The sequence below is a fragment of the Nannobrachium achirus genome, assembly GCF_963921795.1.
Source record: "Nannobrachium achirus genome assembly, chromosome: 12".
NCBI classification, from domain to species: Eukaryota; Metazoa; Chordata; class Actinopteri; order Myctophiformes; family Myctophidae; genus Nannobrachium; species Nannobrachium achirus.
Genome location: NC_137832.1, coordinates 35,608,012 through 35,633,442, shown reverse-complemented (window position 1 = coordinate 35,633,442; position 25,431 = coordinate 35,608,012). Strand labels below are relative to the sequence as shown.

Below are 25,431 nucleotides of genomic sequence, written 5' to 3'. Positions count from 1 at the left end.
CTCCCATTAGAGCCATGCCATTCCCATGTACATCCAGAGGTTTACATCATTACATTTTTCATTACTGTTTGTACATGTACATACAGTACAGTACATGTACATACTGTATATATTTAACCAGCCTAATGTCTTCACTCTCAAGTCTTTCTGAAGAAGTAAAATATTAAGTCAGCAATACACCATAACCACTGCACCACTGGAGTCCCTACATATTCTCACCTTACCATGCATCTTCTAAACTCTTTCTGTGGACCTACCTCTCATTTTCTCTCCCAGGTGTCCTATGTCAGTGTCTCTACCAGAGAGACCTATTCTAAGGTTGGGCGTGAATTGCTTGCTGCCATAGCAACAGCACATCCATGCATCATCTCTGTGCTGCTGGAAAGACTGAGGGAAACCATACAGATAGTGGGCATGGTAGGTAGCACCATTCTATCAGTTTTTAAAACTAAGATAGTAGGGAAAGTTCAGAGTGACATTCCAGGTTTATAATAAGAACTGTAACAAGTACAACAATATTGTAGTTATAAGTTACAAGATCCATTCAATTTATTACTTAAGTCCACGATAAAAGTGTGTGTGTGTGTGTGTGTGTGTGTGTGTGTGTGTGTGTGTGTGTGTGTGTGTGTGTGTGTGTGTGTGTGTGTGTGTGTGTGTGTGTGTGTGTGTGTGTGTGTGTGTGTGTGTGTGTGTGTGTGTGTGTGTGTGTGTGTGTGTGTTAGGTGGCCTTATACCTATGCAAAGAGCTGCCGCTGTGCATGTGGAAGCCGAGTTCAGAGGAGGTGTGTGTAATAGGGTCCTGGCTGCTACAACACCCTCTCTCTGCTGTGGAGAACCGGCTGGCTTGTGTCATACTGGAGGGACTGAATTGGGGCTATGCTCAGGTAATATGACCATATCACGATGTCACATGGATGTTGCAATGTTTGTGTGTTTGTGCACGTTCTGGGATTTTACAAGATATTTTAGTCATTCCAAATGAAAAGTGACTTGACTAAAGTTCCAGCGCCGATAAAGATTTTTGCAGACTGTGAGCCGACTGTCCTTCCTCTTTCCATAGTTGTGTAGCCCTGACGAGCTCTCGTGAAGAATTGTTTTGTGATTATTATAAAACCTCTCCTTCGTTCACAGTTGTGATTGTGTGTATTTGTCCCTGTAGGATGGCTCTCTAGCCCTGCCTTCATCCCTCCACACTGAGGTGGCTCTGCTCGTGGCTGAGGCCTATCAGAAGTTCCTCACGGATAAACCATACAGTGGCCTCATATCAGAAGGCATCAAACAGGTAAGATCGGATAAAACCATATTTATCTCAAAGGATACAGATGGACAGAATTAAAGTATATACATAGTATGAGGATACAAGGATTAACATCACTACATAAGAAAAAATACACAAAGGGGAGAAGACATCTGAAATATGTATAAAAAAGAGCTTTCGCACATTGGCTCAGCAAGTCAGATTTCCATTTACAGTGAAATTTCAGCTCAGCTACAGTATGTGGAAATGTAGGGAATAGTCACACCACATGGTATGTATGTACTTAAAGGACCACTTCACCTCTGGGACAACCAGATCTTATTTTATTGTTGTTTGGGACACGATCAACACAATCCCGAGTTATTTTTTGTGTTCAATCTGTGTTTTTAGATATTTTAGTATCAGCATGCAGCAACTGCATGCAACAACTGGTCATATGATGCATTTTGCATCATATGACCAGTTGTTGCATGCTGAAATACTAATATATCTAAAAACACAGATTGAACACAAAAAATAACTGTGTTGATCGTGTCCCAAACAACAATAAAATCAAATCTGGTTGTCCCAGAGGTGAAGTGGTCCTTTAACACTTACATTTAGGTATTTTGTGTAATGTGGTTGTGGATTACTTTTTTATTGTCCTAGACAGAGAGAAACGGCTTAATCTTTGAGGCAATTTGAATTAGGAATAAATGGCTTTTACTATACCTCTTTGTAAAAATGTAAGGTTTTGGCATGGGGTTTGAACATGGTGGACATGTTGCCAAGACTGTGTTGTATTTGTGTGGTGGACTCAGGGGGCCCAATTAGTACTGTACAACTAACTTCAAACTTGCTTTTATTTAGTTGTAGAAAGCTTAGTGCCACCACCCACCCAACACTTTATGTCCTCAAGGGACATTCTTGAGGCTGGGAAGTTTAGACTGGGCATTTAGTTTCAGCGGGAAATACAGCTACATCTTTTGCATAGCAGTGGAATGAAATGTCATCTTTATTTAAAGATTTGGCTAAGGGGAAAAATGTAAATGGAAAAAGGATGGGGCCTAAGATGGATTAAGATTGTATGTCCATAACATTGGTGCATCCGTCCCCAGGGGCGTCACAGGGGGGGGAAAAGTGGGACTGAGTTACTAGGGTCCAAGGTGGAGGGGCTTTAACTATTTTTGAAACGTCGTGAAAATTCGTGAAAATCTTTGAATACATTTATTTTTTAAGCGAACATTTGTAACTCAAATTTTGCTTCTGGGGCGTCCCTGGAACTAAATATTTTGAGATGGGGGTCCGTGGCTAAATACATATCTTATATCATAGATTTTTCAATACTTGATGCACAAACTAATGCGTAATAATAATAACCCAGTCTAAATGGGTTAAACCCCCTCCCCCTATGAAGAACATTCATGGGGGGCCCGTAGTGAATGCTTGTACCCAGGGCCCAGAATTTGGTGTGACACCCCTGTCCGTCCCTTTCTGTCCCTTCTATGTCCTATCGCAGGTGTCCTACCTTGCCAGTGTCCTCCGTTTAGGTGTGTCCCCTGAAGCATCTTTTAGCCAATGGGCATGGCAACTGTTGATGAGGCTCAAGCTCCATGGCAATGCCCAGAGCCCTCAGGCAGCTTGGTCCGCCCCAGGCACGGCCCACAACCCTTCCCCAGAGCTCCCACATGCTCCCAGCATGCACTCTGTTCTCCGCGCTGTAAAAGCAGGCATCCCTATCGGAAGCTACCTGACCATAGCTATGACAACAGTGGGACACAGGTTTGTGTATCAGTTATATAACGTCTGTATTGCCCCTAATAATTCCAACTGATATGTAATTAAAGTGGAGTGGAACATCATTGTGTTTTACAATATTTTATGTTACTTTTATGAATATGTGTTTTTTACTAATTTTTTCAAGTATTACTTTGGTTGTTATATGTTTCTTATCGTAGATAGTGTAGTGTAACCTATTTACTTGTGCCAGCAGAGAGCTCAAGTACTGCGTTTGGCTGTGTATGTACTGTACGTATGCACGTACTGTATGTGCGTATGTACGTATGTTGGTGTCTGCCTGTGTTTAAGCCAGTACCCCAATCAGGGACCACCATTTCTGGCAACGTCATCGTTAACAGCCAATGAGTGAACAGCATTCCTGGTGATGCCAGTGGTTATGTCACTGGCATCGCCAGTGGTGGCGCACCTCATTGCACGCTGTGCTGGCGTACAAGTAGACCATACTTGGCCTACTTGTGCACGAGGCGCAAGTCGGCACCTCGACAGAGTGCAGTTCTAATTTATTCTGCAGCACTTTGATAACCCTGCATTTGCATGAATAAAGTGGACTGGATTGTGTGTTGTTGTAGTCTGGAACAGTTCTGTACCGAGGGAGTTGGTTTGTTGAAGAGTCTGATTCAGTCTCACCACCTGAGAGCTGTTGTGCACCTGCTGGACAACATCCTGCCTCCAACCTACGCTCACAGCTTCTACCTGCTCAAGAACACCCAGTAAGAAACATCCCAACTAATTACAGCCTAATCATAGGCCTGTGGCTGTGAGAGAAATGGCACATTTCGTTTGAAGAATGCTGCTTAGTCACAAGTAACAGTATATGCCTGTGGCTGTGAGAGAAATGGCACATTTCATTAGAAGAATGCTGGCTTAGTCACAAGTAACAATTATCCATCCTCCCTTCCTCACAATTATCCATCCTCCCTTCCTCACAGGTTTGTGAGCTGTGTCCAGTTGTTCTTGCAGTGTGACAGCGTGTGTCCTCAGGGTATGACGCAGCAGGTCACCCACCGGGTGGCGCCACTCCTCACAGGGGCCACCTATGGAGACAACGTCAGACTACTCAACAGCGTCATACAGGTGCACAACAAAGACCCTTCATAAGAAAGAATGCATTTTTATTTACAGTTAAAGCTTCCACTGGGACACGGTGGCGCAGTGGTTAGAGTTGTCACCTCACAGCTAGAAGGTCCTGGGTTCGATTCCCGCCAGGGGTCGCTGTGGGCGTGTTCCCTCCTCTGTGTCATCAGCGCCCGCACCCTAGGTGGGGTTGGCGATAGGGCCTTTCTGTGTGGAGTTTGCATGTTCTCCCCGTGTCTCCTAGGGTAGATACCCTCACAAAAACATGCAGTAATCCTGGTCTCTTTAATGCCTCCCCCTGGCCAGCCGGGGCTCCTGATGGAGGGGAAAGGAACTGGTTGGAAATCCCCACCGTCAGGTGAAAAGAAGCAACTTGGACTCCTCATGCATAGAAGGAAGCATGAAGTCAGTCTGTTGTCTCCCCAGGCGCGGCAGAGGGAGAGCAGAGCCCAGGATTACATAGGCAATTGGCACTGGGTGAAAATGGGTTACATTTGTGGGATAAAAATTATAGAGAAATAAAGCTTCCACTGAAGTTGTTTGTATAGCACAGACTGTCAGTGCACATTAGTAGCCCATACGTCATAGAACAATAAGGACGCTTCACTCTGTTCAAATCCATGCCTGGAGCACTGAATTTCAAAACAGAAGAACATGCACCAGATAATCTTCTTCCTTTAAACACGATATTAGTCTTTTATTTTATTATTTTATATTTTTTCTTCTATGTGACCACAACGCACCAACTAAAAATTATCTTATGGTAGTTTTAAAGCTTTCAAAGGTAGGGTCTGATCATGTGTTTTGAATCTCTGGCATTGTGTCAATTCCAGAACCACGTGGTGGAGAGTTCCAGACCCGGGCGTGTGGGTGCTGCAGCCGTCCTAGAGTTCTGGGTTGGGATTGTAACCCAGCAGAACATGTGGTACCGGGACAGAACAGTCCTGTTCCTCATGGATCAAATCTGCCGTGCCGCTTTCATACATCACCAGGAGGAGTGTGTGCAGAAATTATTGTACCAACAGCATAAGGTACACAGACACACACGGTAGATGACTGCTGGAGTGGATTCCTATTAACACATAGACGCTAGCATCCTATTCTGTTCATGACATACTGTAACATTTGCCAAAAATAGCCGATCTACCAGCACACAGCTCACTGTGAGCTTGTAGATCGGCTATTTTGGGGAAAAGGCAGGGGACCAATAGAGCCTTGAGGGACACCAGTGGTTATTGGGTGTAGGCATGTTAAGAATTATGAAAATGGTATTATTGAGGAAATTCCTTATTCAAGACAATTGGCGGATTGTTGGGAGCTCTTCACAGAGACATGACAAATTTGGCAATGACTTCCCCAATGCTTTTTTGATTGATTGAATACCTTATTAGTTGAACATCCATTACCTCCTCTCCCATACATTTTTACACAGAGTGGTACCTGAAGTATTCCGTTTTTAATTTATGTTCTCAAAATTGTATTTCAATGCTCCCAATGTAGAATGCTTTAGGTTACCATGGAGACCGAGGTCTGCTCTCATCTCTGGTTGGCTGGATTGCTGGAAATGCCACACCCTCCTTCATAGAAGGCCAATACCTGAGTGGAGAGGTGAGAGTTCCCAAAGCAGCCACAGTAATTAGGGCCGTACACACCAGGAGCGTTTATTTCACATTCATTTAAATTGCTGTTTGTGTCATGAGTACATCCTCACTGAATGTGAATATTAGGCAGCGATAAAGAAACACATTTATTTTTGTATCCCCCCCCCCCCCCCCCCCCAAATAAAATCCTCCACCTGTATGAATGAGGCATCGCCAAATTAATATTAGTTTGATGTGTAATATTCACATTTTCCTATTTGTTTATTCATGTAGCTGGTGTGTAAAGACCTTTATGCCTGCACGTTTGAAGGCAGCAGTTGAAGTTCTTGGTCCTAACACAGGGGTCTTAAACTTTTCAGGCCAAGGACCCCTTAGTTGAGAGAGATGAAGCAGGGACCCCCACAACCTGTTCATAGATTCCATATAGTTTAATTGTTTGACAGATCATCAGTGTATTTTGGATTCATGTCAATTTGTGTTTTCAGATATTTAACCACTTGAACCGTCAATACTTAATAAACTTGACCTTTCACTCTGTACTTGGTCTGCTCCCTCTATACCAAACCTCTTTGCCGAAAATAGCCGATCTACAGGCTCACAACGCCTTGCACTGCGAGGCGTTGTGAGCTTTTAGATCTGCTATTTTTGGCTAAAGTTCTAAATGTTCAAATGGTTAATACAAAAAAGGACACAAAGATTTGGAGGACCCCCTGTGGTAACTCTGAGGACCCCCTAGGGGTCCCGGACCCCCTGTTGAAGACCCTTGTCCTAACAGGCCTGTGGTGTCTCTGTTGGGTAGGTTTGGTTTGCCTGGCTGGTGCTGGGCATGGAGGGCATGTTTGAGGACGACTCTCAGCTCAGACGCTGTGTTGAACATGAGCTCCTGTCGGAGCCCAACCTCTCGCCAGACCAGGCCCTGAAGGTATCCAAATCCAAACACACACACTTGTATAGACATTATTTTACGCTAGTTTTCAATTTCAGTTTAGTTTGAATTAATTTAAAATGTGTTTGCTAGTTTGTTTCTTAATTTGTTTTTAAAAGTCATAGTTTTAGTTTATATAGCCAAAATGGTTGATCTACAGTACAAGCTTACAACGCGTTGCATTGTGGCATGGTTTTGGACAAGATATTCTATGTTGACTCATCATAAACATGTTAGTTAAATAAAATGTCTCTTCTCTTCTCTTCTCTTCTCTTCTCTTCTCTTCTCTTCTCTTCTCTATTCTTTTCTAGTTTTCGTTATTTCTTTAGTTACACACAGTAATGTATCATTAATTAAGTTGTACTGATGTGCACAGTATATCCTCAGTGTCCTTACTGTCCTATCTATTTTTATACTACTGTGAGTTACATAAAACACTTTACTGTGTGGTTAATTAATATATGCTATCATCCTAATCATCCACTTGTGAGCCAGAAGGCCCAGCAGCGGCTGAAGTTGCCGGTCGCTCCGTCTCTGCATCGGCTGCAGGTGTACCGCTGGGCGAGTCAGGCGGTAGCCACGCCCCCTGACCACCCTCTCTTACCACTTGTCTGGCAAAGATTCCTCCAGCTCTACCTCCGACAGCCAGGCCCTGATTATGGGTATGATGACACACATACTGTACCTGTAGACACAAACATGTCGTCACTTGTCAAGCAGAAACCTCCTATCTCCCAAGTATCAAATGTGTATGTTTTTTGTAAAGTAAAGCCCTGCTTCATCATACAAGACTGTCGCACAAAACTAGTGAAAATAGCTGATCTACAAGCACACAACGCCTTCGCAATGGAAGGTGTTGTGTGCATGTAGATCGGCTATTTTCACTATTTTAAATCATTTTTTAAGTGATAAATACAAAACTAACGGTTTTGGACATACAAGGTTTCCACCCGACAACAACGATATTCTTGATCTTTAGACCAAAGACTAGAATAGTAAGCCATTGTTTTTCCACACTGTCCACCAGGCTGGTCGCTGGCGGTTGTATCGGCTGGAGGTTCTTCCAGGCCTCCTCCCAGATGTCTTTACTCAGAGACCTGAGGCAGAGACTCCAGGAGGTGTCTGACTTCCACCATGCCGCCAGCCAGGCTCTCAGGGTGCCTCCACCACATATGCCCTCCTCGGAGCCCCACAGCCCAGGGGATGAGAGCCCCCAGCCGTCGTACCTCACCTCTCCTGAGCTACACACGGAGCTGGTCAGGTAGGACCATGCCACACAACGCTCCCCACCTTCTTTATTTATCACATTTTATTTATCAAACCCACCCCTCCTCCATTGATGTCGGTTGTAGCTGTATGTATGTAAGTATAAGTAAGTATGTTTTGCATGTGATTCCTTCCCTTCAGGTTATTTGGTGTGTTTGCTGTTTGGTTGGACGATGAAATGCTCCAGAAACAAGAAGTATACCTGCCCTCTCTCCCTCAACAGTACGATCCTCACAGACTAGCCAAGGTCATGCAGCGACAACAGGTGTGTGTGTGTGTGTGTGTGTGTGTGTGTGTGTGTGTGTGTGTGTGTGTGTGTGTGTGTGTGTGCGTGTGCGTGTGCGCGTCTTTTTTTCTTTGTGTTTCTTTTTTCCCAGGAATAATCAACAACTAGAATGGTGATGGTAGAACACAAGACACTTGTCAGTTTGCATGGTGGGGGATAATGTTCAACATGTTGTGTTTTATGATGTTATAGGAGCTGTGGTTGGAGTATGTGGACCGTGAGCGTGTGCTGTATGATGAGAAGGAGGTTCTGTCTCTGTGGGAGAAGGTGCAGAGTGAGCCCATCTTCCACCAGAACCAGAACCCTGGATTCACTGACTACATCAGCCCCAATGCCGGTAGGTAGCCAGCTTCACTGCTGTTAGTGCTGCGGCTAACAGCAGTATTTTCTGAGAATCGTTCACTTGGTGATACAAGCGTGAAAATTGGTACACATCATCTTTGGAGGCCACTCTTCAATTTAAGAAACCGGGCCACTTGAAAATCAAAGATGGCTGCCAAAATATGCTGAAAAGCAAAATGCTATGTTGACTCATCATAAAATTATTTTTATACATGGATAATAATCATATTCGTGTACACTGTAGGGAGCTACAATGGAAAAAACTATGGCTCGTGGACCAACCGGTGACTTTGTACACGACTTCGTACATTTCCCATAGATTCTATGGGACTTGACCACTTGCTCCTGCCCTTCGTGTACACGGTCTGTGCCGTCTATAGTTTCTTAATGGGGGGCAGCAGAGAGCCATATGTACACAGGCCCTAGGTGGTGTCCACGACCAGTAGTTTTACATGAACCCTCAGAGGGACACTGTGGGCTTAACAAGTGGTCCGTGGTGGTTCTCAAAGTGAGGTCGGGGGACCCTCAGAGGGACACTGTGGGCTTATCAAGTGGTCCATGGTCGGTTCTCAAAGTGAGGTCGGGGGACCCTCAGAGGGACACTGTGGGCTTATCAAGTGGTCCGTGGTCGGTTCTCAAAGTGAGGTCGGGGGACCCTCAGAGGGACACTGTGAGCTTATCAAGTGGTCCGTGGTCGGTTCTCAAAGTGAGGTCAGGGGACCCTCAGAGGGACACTGTGGGCTTATCAAGTGGTCCGTGGTGGTTCTCAAAGTGAGGTCGGGGGACCCTCAGAGGGACACTGTGGGCTTATCCATACCTTGGCTACAGGGGGGAAATAATTAAATGTACTTTTCATCGTGCCTGTTGCTAAGGTATGGCAACATGATTGGTGTCTTGCAAGACACCAGTCATGTTGCCATACCTTAGCCTTTCCTGAACTGACGCAGCTGTGAACATGTGTACACAGCCAGCATATTACTCAATGCCAAACTTTGCACACACACTCCTTGCCTGCCAATCCACAACCTCCACCCCTCCAGGGACCCCCAGGGCTTATCTCCCGATTAGGACACTTTCCAGCATAGTGACATGCAGAACAAACTGTCCATATAGTATGGTTTACATAAAAGTCAGTTGTCTTTCACACACACACACACACACACACACACACACACACACACACACACACACACACACACACACACACACACACATATATATATATATATATATATATATATATACATATATATATATATATATATATATATATATATACATATATATATATATATAATATATATATATATATATGTATATATATATATATATATATATATATATATATATATATATATATATATATATATATTATATATATATATATATATTTCATTTATTTATTTCATAAATATTTTTCATCACAATTGGGTTTGTGGGGAGCCATCCCTGCTTCAAGCTGTCACAGCATGGCACCAACACTTCAAACTAGTTAAAAAACCCAATACAGCAGATCTACAAGCACCTCACAGATCTACAAGCACCTCGCACATGCCAGGGACAGAGTAGGTTGGCCTGTATAAGCCTTGCTGTCAACACACTATACTACACCACTCAGGCCACCAAGCCAGGTGTGGTCAATTAGTGCCTTCTTCTGATCAGTGGCTTCTGCTTGATGAGTGGCACCAGTCTGTCTTTGTTCCCTGGTCAGTCAAGTTCACTGGGAGAGAATGTTTCAGATCAGTGCAAGTGTATTTGTTTTCCATTTGGACTTACTGTGTTTTGTTGGTACAGTATGCGTGCGACTAACTCATATTTCTGATAATTCCAATTTGTTTGTTGTTTAATTAGCCGGATTGTGAATGCCCTGCATTTTTCTTTCATCTTTAGAACCACACGTGTGTAACAAAACAGAGTGGTGATCATTTGGTGTGGGTGAAGAGAAGAAAAACATTTCATTAAAGGAGTAGTTCACCCCCAAAGTGACTTTTTTTCTATTGAACTCAAGTCTCCATGGCGTGAGTAATACATTGAAAAAATAAGTCATTTTGGGGGTGAACTACTCCTTGAATGTCAGTTTTGTGGTGTTTTGACTGGACACCCTGAGGATATTGCCAGATAGACAGACAGACAGACAGACAGACAGACAGACAGACAGACAGACAGACAGAGAATTGTAGGCCTTGCATTTATTTGACTTGGTTCCAACAGATGGCGAAAATAGCTAATCTTCAAGCTCACAATGCCTCACTGTTTGGACAAAGAGTTGAGGCGTTACATTTTGTAAAACACGGCCTTGTGAAAATAGCAGATCTACATGCTCACAACACCTCACAACGCAGGGCGGCGTGAGCATGTAGATCTGATATTTTCACAATTTCTGCCCCTAATATTTAATTTATCATTTTAAAAGTATTAAAAAGTCCTTAAATTGTCTCTTTAGAAATGTGCAGATAGCCTCTGTATACTGTTGAGTGGAAAAACAATGTTTCACATTAAGCTAAACATTTGGGACCACCCAAGATCATTTGGAGACCCCTCTAGGGGTCCCATAGTTGAACCACTGACTTATAAGGGGAGTATGGAGACCCCTCTAGGGGTCCCATAGTTGAACCACTGACTTATAAGGGGAGTATATGAGGCTGGATCCGTCTGGAACACTGCACTAGGCTCTCGCCAGCTCTGTAGCTCTCCACACTTGAACAGTTGTGTCCTTAAATTCAATTATAATAATTAACCCCTGTATATACGGGCAATAGTTTCACATGACTTTGTGTACACAGCCAATAGTTTTACATGAACATGTTCAGGCTTTAGTACTGTACTGTCTCGTGTAGCCCAACAGAGCCCATCACAGCACAACACGGCCCACCAGAGCCCAATACAGCCTACCAGAGCCCAATAGACTCCAGCAAACCTAAGTCCAGCCCAGTCCTGCCCAATAGGAGTATAGACCAGGGAAGGGGGGTAGTTAGATGACTGCACCAGACTCCACCAGGCTGCTCCATGCTCCAGCCAGCTCTGTAGATCCTGTGTACACGGCACTCCTAACTCGAAAGGTCAAGGAAAAGGGTCGTTTTAGGCGTCAAAACAGGCCCTTTGTCCTTAAAATGAATAAAAAAAATCAAAAAAATATGTTTTGTTTCAGGCAGGACACACGTTTCATATTTGAAGCATGCCCGATCTGGTCCATGGCCGGTTCTCAAAGTGAGGTCGGGGGGCCCACAATGTCCCTCTGAGGGGACACGGCACAGATTGTGTACACGAAGGGCAGGAGCAAGTGTTCAAGTCCCATAGAATCTATGGGAAATGTACACAGGCGTTTACAAAGTCTCTGAGTGTCCCACCAGGCTGGAGCAGCCTGGTGTTGTCTGGTGCAGTCCTGTCTACCCTAGTCTGGCCTATTCAAGCCAGATCTGGACAGTAATGGCCTGGTGGAGTCATCTAACTACCCCCTTTCCCCGGTCTATACTCCTACTCGGCTGGGCTGGACTTAGGTTCTCATGACCCTTTACGATTGCGAAAAAGACACCGAAACCCGGATTTTTGTCCTTAAAATCAATAAAAAAATCTAAAAAAATCTGTTTGTTTTACGCAGGAAACACTTTTCATATTTGAAGGATGCCTGATCCGATGGAATGGGTTTCGTGTCTCTCCGACACTTTGAACCCTTTATGATTGCGAAAAAGACACGAAATTTGCACGCCACCAACACGATTACACATTCTTTCGGATAAAAGACACTTATTCTGACTTACTTTTTGACGCTGAATCCAACAAACCCGGTCTCGTGTCTCTACGACACTCCTAACTCGAAAGGTCAAGGAAAAAGCCACTGTGTACACAGGCAATAGTTTTACATGACTTTGTGTACACGGCCAATAGTTTTACATGAACATGTCTAGGCTTTAGTACTGTACTGCCTCGTATAGCCCAACAGAGCCCAGCACAGAACAGCACAGCCCACCAGAGCCCAATACAGCCCCCCAGAGCCCAACAGAGTCCAGCAAACCTAAGTCCAGCCCAGTCCTGCCGAGTAGGAGTATAGACCGGGGAAAGGGGGTAGTTAGATGACTCCACCAGGCCATTACTGTCCAGATCTGGCTTGAATAGGCCAGACCAGGGTAGACAGGACTGCACCAGACTCCACCAGGCTGCTCCAGCCAGCTCTGTAGATCCTTGCACATGCGATTAACCACTGTGTACACGGGCATTAGTTTTAAGTTTTACATGAACCCTCAGAGGGACACTGTGGGCTTATCAAGTGGTCCATGGCCGGTTCTCAAAGTGAGGTCGGGGGGCCCACAGTGTCCCTCTGAGGGGACACGGCACAGACCGTGTACACGAAGGGCAGGAGCAAGTGTTCAAGTCCCATAGAATCTATGGGAAATGTACACAGGCATGTACAAAGTCACCAGTAGTTTTACATGAACCCTCAGAGGGACACTGTGGGCTTATCAAGTGGTCCATGGTCGGTTCTCAAAGTGAGGTCGGGGACCCTCAGAGGGACACTGTGGGCTTATCAAGTGGTCCATGGTCGGTCCTCAAAGTGAGGTCGGGGGACCCTCAGAGGGACACTGTGGGCTTATCAAGTGGTCCATGGTCGGTTCTCAAAGTGAGGTCGGGGGCCCACAGTGTCCCTCTGAGGGGACACGGCACAGACCGTGTACACGAAGGGCAGGAGCAAGTGTTCAAGTCCCATAGAATCTATGGGAAATGTACACAGGCGTGTACAAAGTCACCAGTAGTTTTACATGAACCCTCAGAGGGACACTGTGGGCTTATCAAGTGGTCCATGGTCGGTTCTCAAAGTGAGGTCGGGGGACCCTCAGAGGGACACTGTGGGCTTATCAAGTGGTCCATGGCCGGTTCTCAAAGTGAGGTCGGGGGGCCCACAATGTCCCTCTGAGGGGACACGGCACAGATTGTGTACACGAAGGGCAGGAGCAAGTGTTCAAGTCCCATAGAATCTATGGGAAATGTACACAGGCGTTTACAAAGTCTCTGAGTGTCCCACCAGGCTGGAGCAGCCTGGTGTTGTCTGGTGCAGTCCTGTCTACCCTAGTCTGGCCTATTCAAGCCAGATCTGGACAGTAATGGCCTGGTGGAGTCATCTAACTACCCCCTTTCCCCGGTCTATACTCCTACTCGGCTGGGCTGGACTTAGGTTTGCTGGACTCTGTTGGGCTCTGGGGGGCTGTATTGGGCTCTGGTGGGCTGTGCTGTTCTGTGCTGGGCTCTGTTGGGCTATACGAGGCAGTACAGTACTAAAGCCTAGACATGTTCATGTAAAACTATTGGCTGTGTACACAAAGTCATGTAAAACTATTGCCCGTATATACAGGGGTTAATTATTATAATTGAATTTAAGGACACAACTGTTCAAGTGTGGAGAGCTACAGAGCTGGTGAGAGCCTATAGTGCAGTGTTCCAGACGGATCCAGCCTCATATACTCCCCTTATAAGTCAGTGGTTCAACTATGGGACCCCTAGAGGGGTCTCCATACTCCCCTTATAAGTCAGTGGTTCAACTATGGGACCCCTAGAGGGGTCTCCAAATGATCTTGGGTGGTCCCAAATGTTTAGCTTAATGTGAAACATTGTTTTTCCACTCAACAGTATACAGAGGCTATCTGCACATTTCTAAAGAGACAATTTAAGGACTTTTTAATACTTTTAAAATGATAAATTAAATATTAGGGGCAGAAATTGTGAAAATATCAGATCTACATGCTCACGCCGCCCTGCGTTGTGAGGTGTTGTGAGCATGTAGATCTGCTATTTTCACAAGGCCGTGTTTTACAAAATGTAACGCCTCAACTCTTTGTCCAAACAGTGAGGCATTGTGAGCTTGAAGATTAGCTATTTTCGCCATCTGTTGGAACCAAGTCAAATAAATGCAAGGCCTACAATTCTCTGTCTGTCTGTCTGTCTGTCTGTCTGTCTGTCTGTCTATCTGGCAATATGTTCAGGGTGTCCAGTCAAAACACCACAAAACTGACATTCAAGGAGTAGTTCACCCCCAAAATGACTTATTTTTTCAATGTATTACTCACGCCATGGAGACTTGAGTTCAATAGAAAAAAAGTCACTTTGGGGGTGAACTACTCCTTTAATGAAATGTTTTTCTTCTCTTCACCCACACCAAATGATCACCACTCTGTTTTGTTACACACGTGTGGTTCTAAAGATGAAAGAAAAATGCAGGGCATTCACAATCCGGCTAATTAAACAACAAACAAATTGGAATTATCAGAAATATTAGTTAGTCGCACGCACGCATACTGTACCAACAAAACACAGTAAGTCCAAATGGAAAACAAATACACTTGCACTGATCTGAAACATTCTCTCCCAGTGAACTTGACTGACCAGGGAACAAAGACAGACTGGTGCCACTCATCAAGCAGAAGCCACTGATCAAAAGAAGGCACTAATTGACCACACCTGGCTTGGTGGCCTGAGTGGTGTAGTATAGTGTGTTGACAGCAAGGCTTATGCAGGCCAACCTACTCTGTCCCTGGCATGTGCGAGGTGCTTGTAGATCTGTGAGGTGCTTGTAGATCTGCTGTATTGGGTTTTTTAACTAGTTTGAAGTGTTGGTGCCGTGCTGTGACAGCTTGAAGCAGGGATGGCTCCCCACAAACCCAATTGTGATGAAAAATATTTATGAAATAAATAAATGAAATATATATATATATATATATATATATATATATATATATATATATATATATATATGTGTATATATATATATATATGTGTGTGTGTGTGTGTGTGTGTGTGTGTGTGTGTGTGTGTGTGTGTGTGTGTGAAAGACAACTGACTTTTATGTAAACCATACTATATGGACAGTTTGTTCTGCATGTCACTATGCTGGAAAGTGTCCTAATCGGGAGATAAGCCCTGGGGGTCCCTGGAGGGGTGGAGGTTGTGGATTGGCAGGCAAGGAGTGTGTGTGCAAAGTTTGGCATTGAGTAATATGCTGGCTGTGTACACATGTTCACAGCGGCGTCAGTTCAGGAAAGGCTAAGGTATGGCAACATGACTGGTGTCTTGCAAGACACCAATCATGTTGCCATACCTTAGCAACAGGCACGATGAAAAGTACATTTAATTATTTCCCCCCTGTAGCCAAGGTATGGCAGCTGCCATAGCTTGCCATACCCAATTGACGCCCCTGCATGTTCACCTCCAGTAGGTTGGGAAAGTAGCCTGCCACCCTGTGGAAATAGGCTTGAACTGCAAGATAGGACCCTAAAACAAATAAAATGGAATAAAAAAGCATCCGTAAGACGGATGGGCGAACAAGTGGTGTCCATACGTAGATGGGGTCCCAGAGGACATGTAGAGCCCACCCCCTTATTTTTCACGCCCCCAGGGAACACACAGCGGGGTTTGGAAATTTGTCGTGTACACCAGCCCTAGGACCTCGGCTTCGTGGACCGATTTAACGATAGGGGTAATAATAACAATAATAATAATAATAATAATAAATAAAACTCAAGACTTCTGAACATTATGTTTTTACCTGTGGGTGGAGGTGGGGTTTGTGACTCATGAGAGCAGTGCCAGGGTGTTTCCAACTATCTAATCTATCTAATCCTCTATACAGTTGCATGCTGTGGCTGGGCTCAGTGCTTGACACACAACACCAGAGAGTCAGAGAGAGACAGAGTGCTAAGCGTGATAAGACGAGAACCGGAAGTGGAGCTGCAGCCCAGAGCCAAACGCAGAATAGCTGCATGCATAGAGCCAATTATTAATATTCCCTCTGTGTTTCACATCAGGTTTTCTCAAGTTTGATTGGCTCCCACAAAGTTTCCTCCAGCGGAAGCGTCAGCACTGGGCAACGTGGGTAGCTGCCTTCCCAATTTAGCCCTTACCCGCTGAAAGACGGACCGAAAAGGTTGGGTCGGAAATTAGTAATTTCTACTTTAATGGGCTCCCACTAAGTTTACCTGAGGAGATCAGTTGGAGAGGCTGAATTTAATTGAGAGGTGTTAGAAGACACCTTTATGGACACATTGGTGAAGAAAGGCATTATTTTGCAGATGGCTAAAAAAAACGTTGGCATCCCGAAGCCGAGGCCGAATTGGGCCAATCGCATGAAAGAGCCCTGACAGCACATGGTTGGTGCCAAATTACGCACGCAGATAGCTCAGACCTTTGCCTACGTTCTTAGCTAGGCCTCGACCCGACCCGATCCACGGTTTTTCAGATCCGCCGCGAAAGGTTCGGAATCTCCGTATGCAGAAATGATGTCTGACATCTGTGCTTATTAGCTCTAAATCATAACCTTTTTATAACTTAGTCTTGCTCAGTTCATCATGTATTAACCACTATTAGGCCTACAGATTCCTCTGTCACATTTTTGCTCTCGTTGTGTGCAGCCAAGGAGCGTATCCTGTCCAACCTACAGAAGCACCCAGTGCCTCGCTCCGCTCCGGACCTGCAGCTGCATAAAGCCCCTGTAGCAGCCATCCCCTCCACGTGCCTCACAGACACTAAAGCTGCTGCTGAACTGCTGAAGACTGACCTCAGCACCCTGCAGGACCAGGCCAGGTACGCATGCGCCCGCGCGTGCACGCACACACACGCACACACACACGCACACACACACACACACACACACACACACACACACACACACACACACACACACACACACACACACACACACATACACAAACACACACACACACACACACACACACACACTTGATCACACACAAACTTCAAGCTTGTTGTCACATCAAGTTGTCACAAGTTTACATGTGTAAAAGCTCCTAAAGACATAAGAATAGAGACAGAAACAAAGGGAAATCTCAGATAACATTACAACAATGTCAATTAAAGGTTCGTGCTCAAAAAAGAAACAAAGACTTGGGTACAATATCACAGTCTCATGTGCAAGTAAGAGACCTCACTTAGCAGCTGATACAAGCTTTTTATGTGCCATCACAGATGTGTGGGATAATCTATTGGTGTGGACCTTTATGTTTGTGTCAGGATTGCAGTGTCACGGGAAGCCCAGCAGGTGGCAATGGAACAGGAGCTGCTGGAGAACCTCCCTCTGCTCTATAAGAACCAACCTGAGCAAGTCACCATGAAGCTGGAGTGTAAAGGAAAGGCTGGGCAGTCCTGTCAGGGACCTGCAAGCATCACTGTCACAGTAAGGCCTCATACTCTCTCAATTCCAACATTTAAGAATCTCACTATTCTTCATTATTGCGCAAATCCTCGACCAGCTGTCCGTCAGTCTGTCAGTCAGTCAGTCTGTCACACGTCACACTTTTGCCCTGCTCATATCTCCTTAACCGCTGACCCTAACCCCTCAATTCTCACATGACCCTCTTCTAGTGCCACCATGAGGCCGATTCTTGCAAAACACATTTTTGGACATTGCTCCTACAGATTTTGCCCTAAGTTTACGCTAATCAGTACACAATATGTCTACACTCATGTCATCAATATGGATCTCTCCCATATAGCGCCACCATCAGGCCGATTTTTTTGGACACTGCTCCTACACATTTTGCTCTCAAATCACGATCCCGATTAGGGAGTCTTACTGGAGATTAATTTGTGTAAATGCTACCATTTACCTCGTGTGTGTGTGTGTGTGTGTGTGTGTGTGTGTGTGTGTGTGTGTGTGTGTGTGTGTGTGTGTGTGTGTGTGTGTGTGTGTGTGTGTGTGTGTGTGTGTGTGTGTGTGTGTGTGTGTGTGTGTGTGTGTGTGTGTGTGTGTGTGTGTAGTGTGAAAGTGTCCACAAACAGGACGCCGTACAAGCTCAGATACTGTCTCTGCGAAGTGACATCAAAAAGCTTCAGGCAGATGCCATGGCTGCACCTCCTCAAAGCCTGGCCAAAGCCGCGGTGCACACAGAGAACTTTATCACGTCAGTATATATATTAGACCCCGCCCCAGACCCACAAAAGTAAATGAAATGTATTCATCTGACAGTGTCTCTCTCACTTGGAACGGCAGTACAAATGAACATTGTCATGTCCTCAGGGCTCTGGTGAATATGTACAAGGCACAGAAGAGCCCAGCCGTGCACAGTGTTGGGGTGTCTGCCTTCTACCTGGTGGTGTCGTTTGTGTGTGAGGACACACTGAGACACCCACCGACACGCCAGTACCTCACCTCCTGTGTGGAGATACTGGGACAGGTAACCAACAACACACATGCACATACCTGCGAACACAAGATGCCAAAATGTGGCCCAATAGCACATACTGTACCACATGGGCAAAAAAAGGCACTGAGTCCCCAGTCAGATTATCACGGCCGGCCCGTTTGCTGTACAGCATGTCATTCCCCTACTATCTCCATATGTCCTGTCTTTCTCCTCTAGCACTATCAAATAAAGGCTTAAAAATGCCCCCAAAAATAACTAAATATGTGCGTACACCAGGGCAGGAATTTCATGAAGTTGCAGGGCTGAGCATGGATCAGATTGTAAATACCATCATTTAACTATTTCACTGCAGATTAGGTTATCATCCCTAACACTTAAATTCATCAAATAATTTCAATGGGCTAACATATTGTTTTATTTGATGGACTTCCTGCCCTGGCATTTGGCCTTTGTGCCCTCAAAAAAATTACAACACCAAAGGCCAAGTGGCCTTGCCCCCCAAATGATGACATTCCTGACCTGGTGTACACACATATGTTTTCACATACTGTATATTCATTCCTAAAATTTGGTCAATATGGCTAAAGAATGAATAGGACTTCCTTGTAATTGTCTTCCGTAGGTGTTCATCCTAGGCACCGCAGCAGAGTGTGGCCGTGTGCTGAAGACCATCCTGGAGCACAGGCGTCTGTGTCATCTCATTTCCCCCTTTTTCACTCCCAACGTGGCGCCCGATCAACTTGTCTTCCTCTACCAGGATGTAGTGTCATCACTGCACTCTGACAGTGCTGCAGATGTCATTTTCATGCTGCTCACTAAGGTTAGCCACCATGCTACAGTTAGGGCTGTCGCGATTGGATTATGACATTTTACATGATGATTAGTTGTCACTCAAATAATTGCGATTAACAATTTAATTGTGTTTTTGTCGTTGACAATTACATTTCCGTTTGGCTTGTAGGCTTTGAAGTTTCACATGGCAGATATGTTACATAACCTAAATATACAAAGAAAGGACTGACATATTTGACAACTTTATACTTAAAAAAGGACATTCATAGTGGAAATAGCCGATCTACAAGCTCACAAAGTGTTGCATTGTGACGCATTGTGAGCTTTTAGATCTGCTATTTTGGATAGTGTGGAAATTCCACTTTTTGAAAATGTTTGAAAATAGGCCTATATGAACATTTTTCAACATGGAAATGATTGTCAAAATAACTGCCATTATGTCAAATAATTGCGATTAGACGATTATGTAATAATTGTGACAAGCCTATCGTAGCTACAGTCTCTGTCACATAGCAGTGATTTCTAGTTATAGACTCATATCATAGGGTCTCAGCTCCTCTTGTGCTGTGTCTCTGTTCTCTAGTTTGACTTATTTCAGTGGCTGACTGAAGCACATCCCGTCTTCTCTGAGAGAACCCGTCTGCTGGAGCTGGTGCACGGAGCGCTGTGCGTCTGTGGCCGGGACCCTGAGCCTGACCTCCTCACGCCCTTTCACCTTTTCACAAAACACTGGACCATGCTTTTACGACACCATTTCCCTGACCACTACAGCGATTGTCTGCGTCTGCTTATGACCAGTGAGTGTGTGTGCACGCGTTCAAGTATCTATATTGTGTTTTAGTATAGTAGTTTGTTAGGTAAACTTGTGGGGTGTAAAGGTCCTGGATAGTTAAGTAGGACACCATATATTTTAAGCAGTCTAAAAATAATATGTATTTGAGTTGGATAAAAGCATCCTCTAAAATGGTGTGACAGCCCATGGCAATTCAGATGGAATTCACATTAAAGCAAGAGGGCAATTTGGAGTAACAAGTTTAAGCAAAAAACATAAGCTCTGTGTGTGTGTGTGTGTGTGTGTGTGTGTGTGTGTGTGTGTGTGTGTGTGTCTGTGTCTGTGTGTCTGTCTGTGTGTCTGTCTGTGTGTCTGTCGAGGGGGGGGTGTAACAGTAAACTCCTGAGAGAAACGTGAGTCATATGCACTTTATTTGCAGCAGGATTGAGGTTGGATCCTATTCAGGCAATTTCTCTCATGGTCCAAAGTGTTGGTGCAATAGTGTAATTTGCAGCAGAGACAAAGACTTGATATTGTGCGATCTATTTTGCTTCATCTGTTGATGTTTTGATTTGCAGGGAGTTGTAAGTAATGTAGTCTTACATCTAAGGTTACTGTATCTCAGTTCAGTTTGTTGCAGCAGCCCTGACCCCCTCACACATTTGAAGGCCCAAACATCATCGAGTGTTCATTTGATCTTAGGATTTGAATGAAAAGTAGACGGGATGCAACCTGGGAAATATGTTCGCTGCCTGAGGAAAACCCCGAGGCACTGTCCTTGGTGCTGAATGAGCTAAAATCCAATAATTCTCCATGAGGATGTCAAATGGCAAAAAAAAGAAACAGCAATTGCCTTAACAGTATCTTTACGTGTTCTCTTTTTTTTTTTTTTGCACCTTTATTTAAAACGTGGTCAGGCTCCTCAGACCAATTGCTGAGTCCAGAGTGTTGGAAGGTGACTCTGCGAGTTCTGAGCTGCTCACCTAGCTCCCAGAGCACTAAGGGTAAGACTGAGGCAGGAAGCAGCTCTACTGACGGCCGAGGCACTGCCCTAAGTCCCCCACCAAGGCCACCATCCTCCTACAGATCCCCTGTCAGCCTTTCTCCACAGCAGGTAATGGAAGCCAAAAGAAATGTCACTAACTAATATTGATGTCTGTAATAAGAAATAAGACCCTGAGAGCATAGTTTGACTTTGTACTAAGATAATTATTATCTCTGCCAGGCCAACAGGCCGGAAGGTGGAGATTATGCTTTTTGCCCTCCATCCCCCGTCTGTGTTTCCGTATGTTTGTCCATCTGTCTGCAACGAATCTCGGACACCGCTGGACAAATGTTAACATCAATTTTTGCATGTACACTCCCAGTAGGCCAAGGAAGATGATCCATCCTACATTTGTCAAATAAGCCTCATGATACAGTACCAGATTTACAAAACCATAGGTCTTACAATGCAAATGTTTTTGTCCCTGGCTGGACTCCCCAAATAGGCCATGCCCATCGGTACACATTATTTCTGGAGTCATGTGATGAACATGTATCGTTATTGTGTGTGTTTTTAGTTTTGCCTCATCAAAGTAGATACAGGTCTTGTGACAATGAATTCTTTTTGGTCATTAACAGGTAGAGGAGACCGTTGATTGGCTGAGTGATTACTTTCTGCGGAGTCGACTCAGTAAAGCTGACCTGCGGACCTTTGGCCTGTACTCTGCCTGGACCCCGTACATCAGTGAGGTCGTTACTTTCTGGGAACATCTGATTGGTTGTCTAATCAATGTGCAGCTCAGTAGCTGTGCCAGGGAGCCAGTGGGCAGCAGCAAAGTTCTGAAAGGTAAAGTTGTCCATGTATGGTCATTCCAGTCCAGAATTAACAGGCTTTGCCTGTCCCGTAAATGTCCCGTGCATGCAGAATTGAGGATTGGTCAAGCTTCACATGGCAATTTGGCCCTCCAGATAAAATCATTCATTCATTCAGAATTCATAAAAATATAGAACTAAAGCACATAGAAAGTATAGATCTAGAACACAGAATGTATAGATCTAGAACACGGATTTCATAGCTCTAGAACACATAGAATAAAAATGTACAGCTTCACTTCGAACCGAGGTTTGATTTATTTATTTTTTTATGGTGAAACTAGCCAATCTACAATTATGTGCGCGTCGCAATGGGACCTGCATAACCTGCATAATTAATACAAAATAGAGCTACTGTAGTATTAAGTGGTGAAGGTGTTTTCTACTCCACTCACTGACAGTGCTGCAGGACCTGAACAGTAAGATTGGGAAGTTGTTTAAGCCGTGGATCCTACCAGTGCAGACCGACGATGCCAGGTAATCATGGCTCCTCTTCTGCTTTCTCTTATATCTCTCGTTAAGCCTGATCCTTGCTTGCTTGCTGTCTACATTCACATTTTTGCCAGAGTTAAAGTACTGGAGAACTAAACCTAAGTATTCAAAAGCATATGGTTTTTCACATTTTTCTGTTGACATTTTTATAAAGAAAATCAATAATAGAGAAAATGGGCGATCTACAAGCTCACAAAGCATCGTGAACTTGTAAATCTGCTATCCTCTTGCCTAGAAATGTAGTGGAGTAAAGTAAAATATTTTACTTTGAAATGTAGTGCAGTAAAAGCCAAATACTCAAGTAGAGATAGTAACAAAGTACAGAAAACATTGACTTTATTTCCAACAATAGTGGTAGTTTTAATATGTGTAATAGTACTAGGAGATTTTATTTATTCGTCCCAGTGATATACACATTACTCGCATCGAAAGAAGTTCTGCACATATAAATAAATTGGCAAAAAGATTGTCATAATTTGGTTTTATGCCATGCGTGATCCCTTGCTATTTACTGCAGATCAATATAAGGAGAGAAGACGAGGTCTAATGTCTGCATTACAAAGAAATAACAATAAAATACATAACGTACAAAGACGATGACTACAGCTCGAACAATCCTGAATTGTTTGCTTGATGCCATTCAGTTACAGTTCCCTCACTTATCACATGATTGTTCCTTCTCCTGTCTTAGCAACCCAATTTGCTATCCTTGGTTGGAAACCGATGCCAATGCTGCAGGCTGTCTGGTTAGCCTCTATTCCCAACTCATTGACACATTACATCACAAATTCAGAGGTGGGTTCCTTGTGAATAGCTCTGTCTAAAAGCTGCCCCCCCCCCCCCCCCCCCCACACACACACATTCCCTAAGTGAGTGTATTGTTGTTGTTTAAGCTTTGTAGTCTGGACTTGTGTACAGAATGTACAGTTGTGTTTGTGTGTGTGTACCAGATCGTTTGCTCCCAGGCCAGAGGGGAGCCCTGTGGCTGTGTATGATGCAATACTTCGAGAGCTGCACCTCTCCTCGCACCCCAGAGTACCTGCTCTATCTGTACCACATTCACCTCCGCGGCCTTCCCTGGAGATTCCTACACCCCGACACTCAGCTCATGGAACAGCTCTTCAAAGTATGTCCCTGGTTCTGACCGCTGACCTGAAAACCCTGACCCCAACATGTAAACACTGGACCTAGACATGCAAGCTATGGAGCTGTTAACGTCAGACCTTTGTCCTCGTCTCTGCCCTTTAGCCCCTAACCGATAGAATGACCCTGACCTGCATAAATATAGTCTCTGCAACCTGTCTCTAAATTAGCCTTTGCCTCTCAAGGACCACAAGGATATAAATAATAATAGTCTAATGCAAGGGTTTTCAAAGTGGGTTAGGGGCACCCAGGGGTGCCGTGACGGCAGACCAGGGGTGCCGCGAGATCATTTGATAATATTTGGAATTTATTTGGACACTTGAAAAAATATTTAGTATCATTTTAAACCTAATCACTAAAATATTGTCACTGTCGGGCAGAAACCTCGTATCTCAAAGTTTCAAATGTGTACGTCTTTTGGTAGAGCAAAGCCCTGCTTCATCATACAAGACTGTCACACAAAACTAGCGAAAACAGCCGATCTACAAACAAGCACACATTGTGTGCTTGTAGATCTGCTGTTTTCACTAGTTTAGATCATTTTATAGATGATAAATACAAAACGAACGGTTTTGGACATACAAGGTTTCCACCCGACAACGACGATATGCTATAAATATAAACTGCTGGGAGTGAAAATTATAATGTAGGGGTGCCTCGGATTAAAAAAATATTCATGGGGTGCCCTGAGACAAAAAAAAAAAAAAAAAAAAAAACGTTTGGGAACCCCTGGTCTAATGGTATTGTAATGGAAAACCATTCTAATCCCACTCTACAGAGGAGGCAATCTGATCTGTGTCACATTTCCTTTATTTGCTATGTTTTTACATGTTTCTTATTGATTCTTCATAAAACTGTTCCATTAAGGTTGAGAGGGGGAGCCCCAAGAGCTGCTTCCTGTTCCTTGGAGAGGTCCTCTGCGAGGTCAACTGGGTCAGTGTCCTCCTGAGTGACAGCTTCCAGGCCCCGCCCAGCACTGCCACACAGGCCTATCCAACTCTAGCCAGTGTGGGCACTCAGAAAGATACACACACCATGCTGGTGTATCTTCTCTACATGTTAGTTTTTCTCACTAAGGAGGAGCAGCTCCTCAGCCAGCCGGTACGTCCAAACTACTTATCGTCGTTGTCGGGGTGGAAACCTCGTATCTCCAAGTTTCAAATTTGTATGTTCTTTCGCAAAGTAAAGCCCTGCTTCATTATACAAGGCTGTCGCACAAAAGTAGTGAAAACAGCACTAGTTTAAATCATTTTTAAAATGATAAATGCAAAACCAACGGTTTTGGACATACAAGGTTTTCACCCGACAACAACGTTATGTTTTCATCTCAGTGTCAAGGAAAAGTCAACAATTTGATTCCTCTGAATCCTCTATTCATTTATTTTTTTCTTCTTATAATTTTTTGGTCCCTTTTCCTGGGACAGGATTCCCCTTTACTCAGCCTGCTGGTCCAGTCCTCCTCCCTGCCCTGGCACCAGCTGGACCTCTCCTCTTACCAGGGCATTCTGGGATACGTGGGCACCCACTACCCTCCTTCCCTGCTGCTTAGCACTGACTCTGCTCCTCAACTGCTGCTCAAGTCACTGCGCAGTGCAGCTGGACTTCACCCACAATCCCATGGCACTCCACATGAGGTGAGAGAGAATGGATCCTCTTATGGTGCGTTCAAACCTGGATAGTTCAAGCGGCACGATTACGT

At 44.4% G+C, this 25,431-nt stretch overlaps 1 protein-coding gene across 3 annotated transcripts in view; it reads left to right on the top strand.

Annotated features, from left to right (window-relative positions):
• The window catches only part of epg5 (ectopic P-granules autophagy protein 5 homolog (C. elegans)), a 40,830-nt gene that overhangs the window by 9,283 nt on the left and 6,116 nt on the right, over positions 1-25,431 (top strand). For 2 of the 3 annotated variants that reach the window (XM_080739493.1, XM_080739492.1), the window contains exons 15-40: positions 277-417; positions 723-884; positions 1,160-1,282; positions 2,757-3,019; positions 3,607-3,747; positions 3,967-4,111; positions 4,945-5,142; positions 5,612-5,719; positions 6,512-6,634; positions 7,133-7,299; positions 7,665-7,898; positions 8,045-8,168; positions 8,382-8,526; positions 16,925-17,096; positions 17,544-17,706; positions 18,291-18,433; positions 18,550-18,706; positions 19,299-19,496; positions 20,052-20,265; positions 21,158-21,354; positions 21,864-22,071; positions 22,499-22,574; positions 23,281-23,384; positions 23,540-23,715; positions 24,600-24,833; positions 25,157-25,366. In XM_080739493.1, the coding sequence (XP_080595619.1) occupies positions 277-417; positions 723-884; positions 1,160-1,282; positions 2,757-3,019; positions 3,607-3,747; positions 3,967-4,111; positions 4,945-5,142; positions 5,612-5,719; positions 6,512-6,634; positions 7,133-7,299; positions 7,665-7,898; positions 8,045-8,168; positions 8,382-8,526; positions 16,925-17,096; positions 17,544-17,706; positions 18,291-18,433; positions 18,550-18,706; positions 19,299-19,496; positions 20,052-20,265; positions 21,158-21,354; positions 21,864-22,071; positions 22,499-22,574; positions 23,281-23,384; positions 23,540-23,715; positions 24,600-24,833; positions 25,157-25,366 (4,326 nt within the window). The remainder of the gene's footprint in view (positions 1-276; positions 418-722; positions 885-1,159; positions 1,283-2,756; positions 3,020-3,606; positions 3,748-3,966; positions 4,112-4,944; positions 5,143-5,611; positions 5,720-6,511; positions 6,635-7,132; positions 7,300-7,664; positions 7,899-8,044; positions 8,169-8,381; positions 8,527-16,924; positions 17,097-17,543; positions 17,707-18,290; positions 18,434-18,549; positions 18,707-19,298; positions 19,497-20,051; positions 20,266-21,157; positions 21,355-21,863; positions 22,072-22,498; positions 22,575-23,280; positions 23,385-23,539; positions 23,716-24,599; positions 24,834-25,156; positions 25,367-25,431) is intronic. The other variant, XM_080739494.1, reaches the window with a different exon arrangement.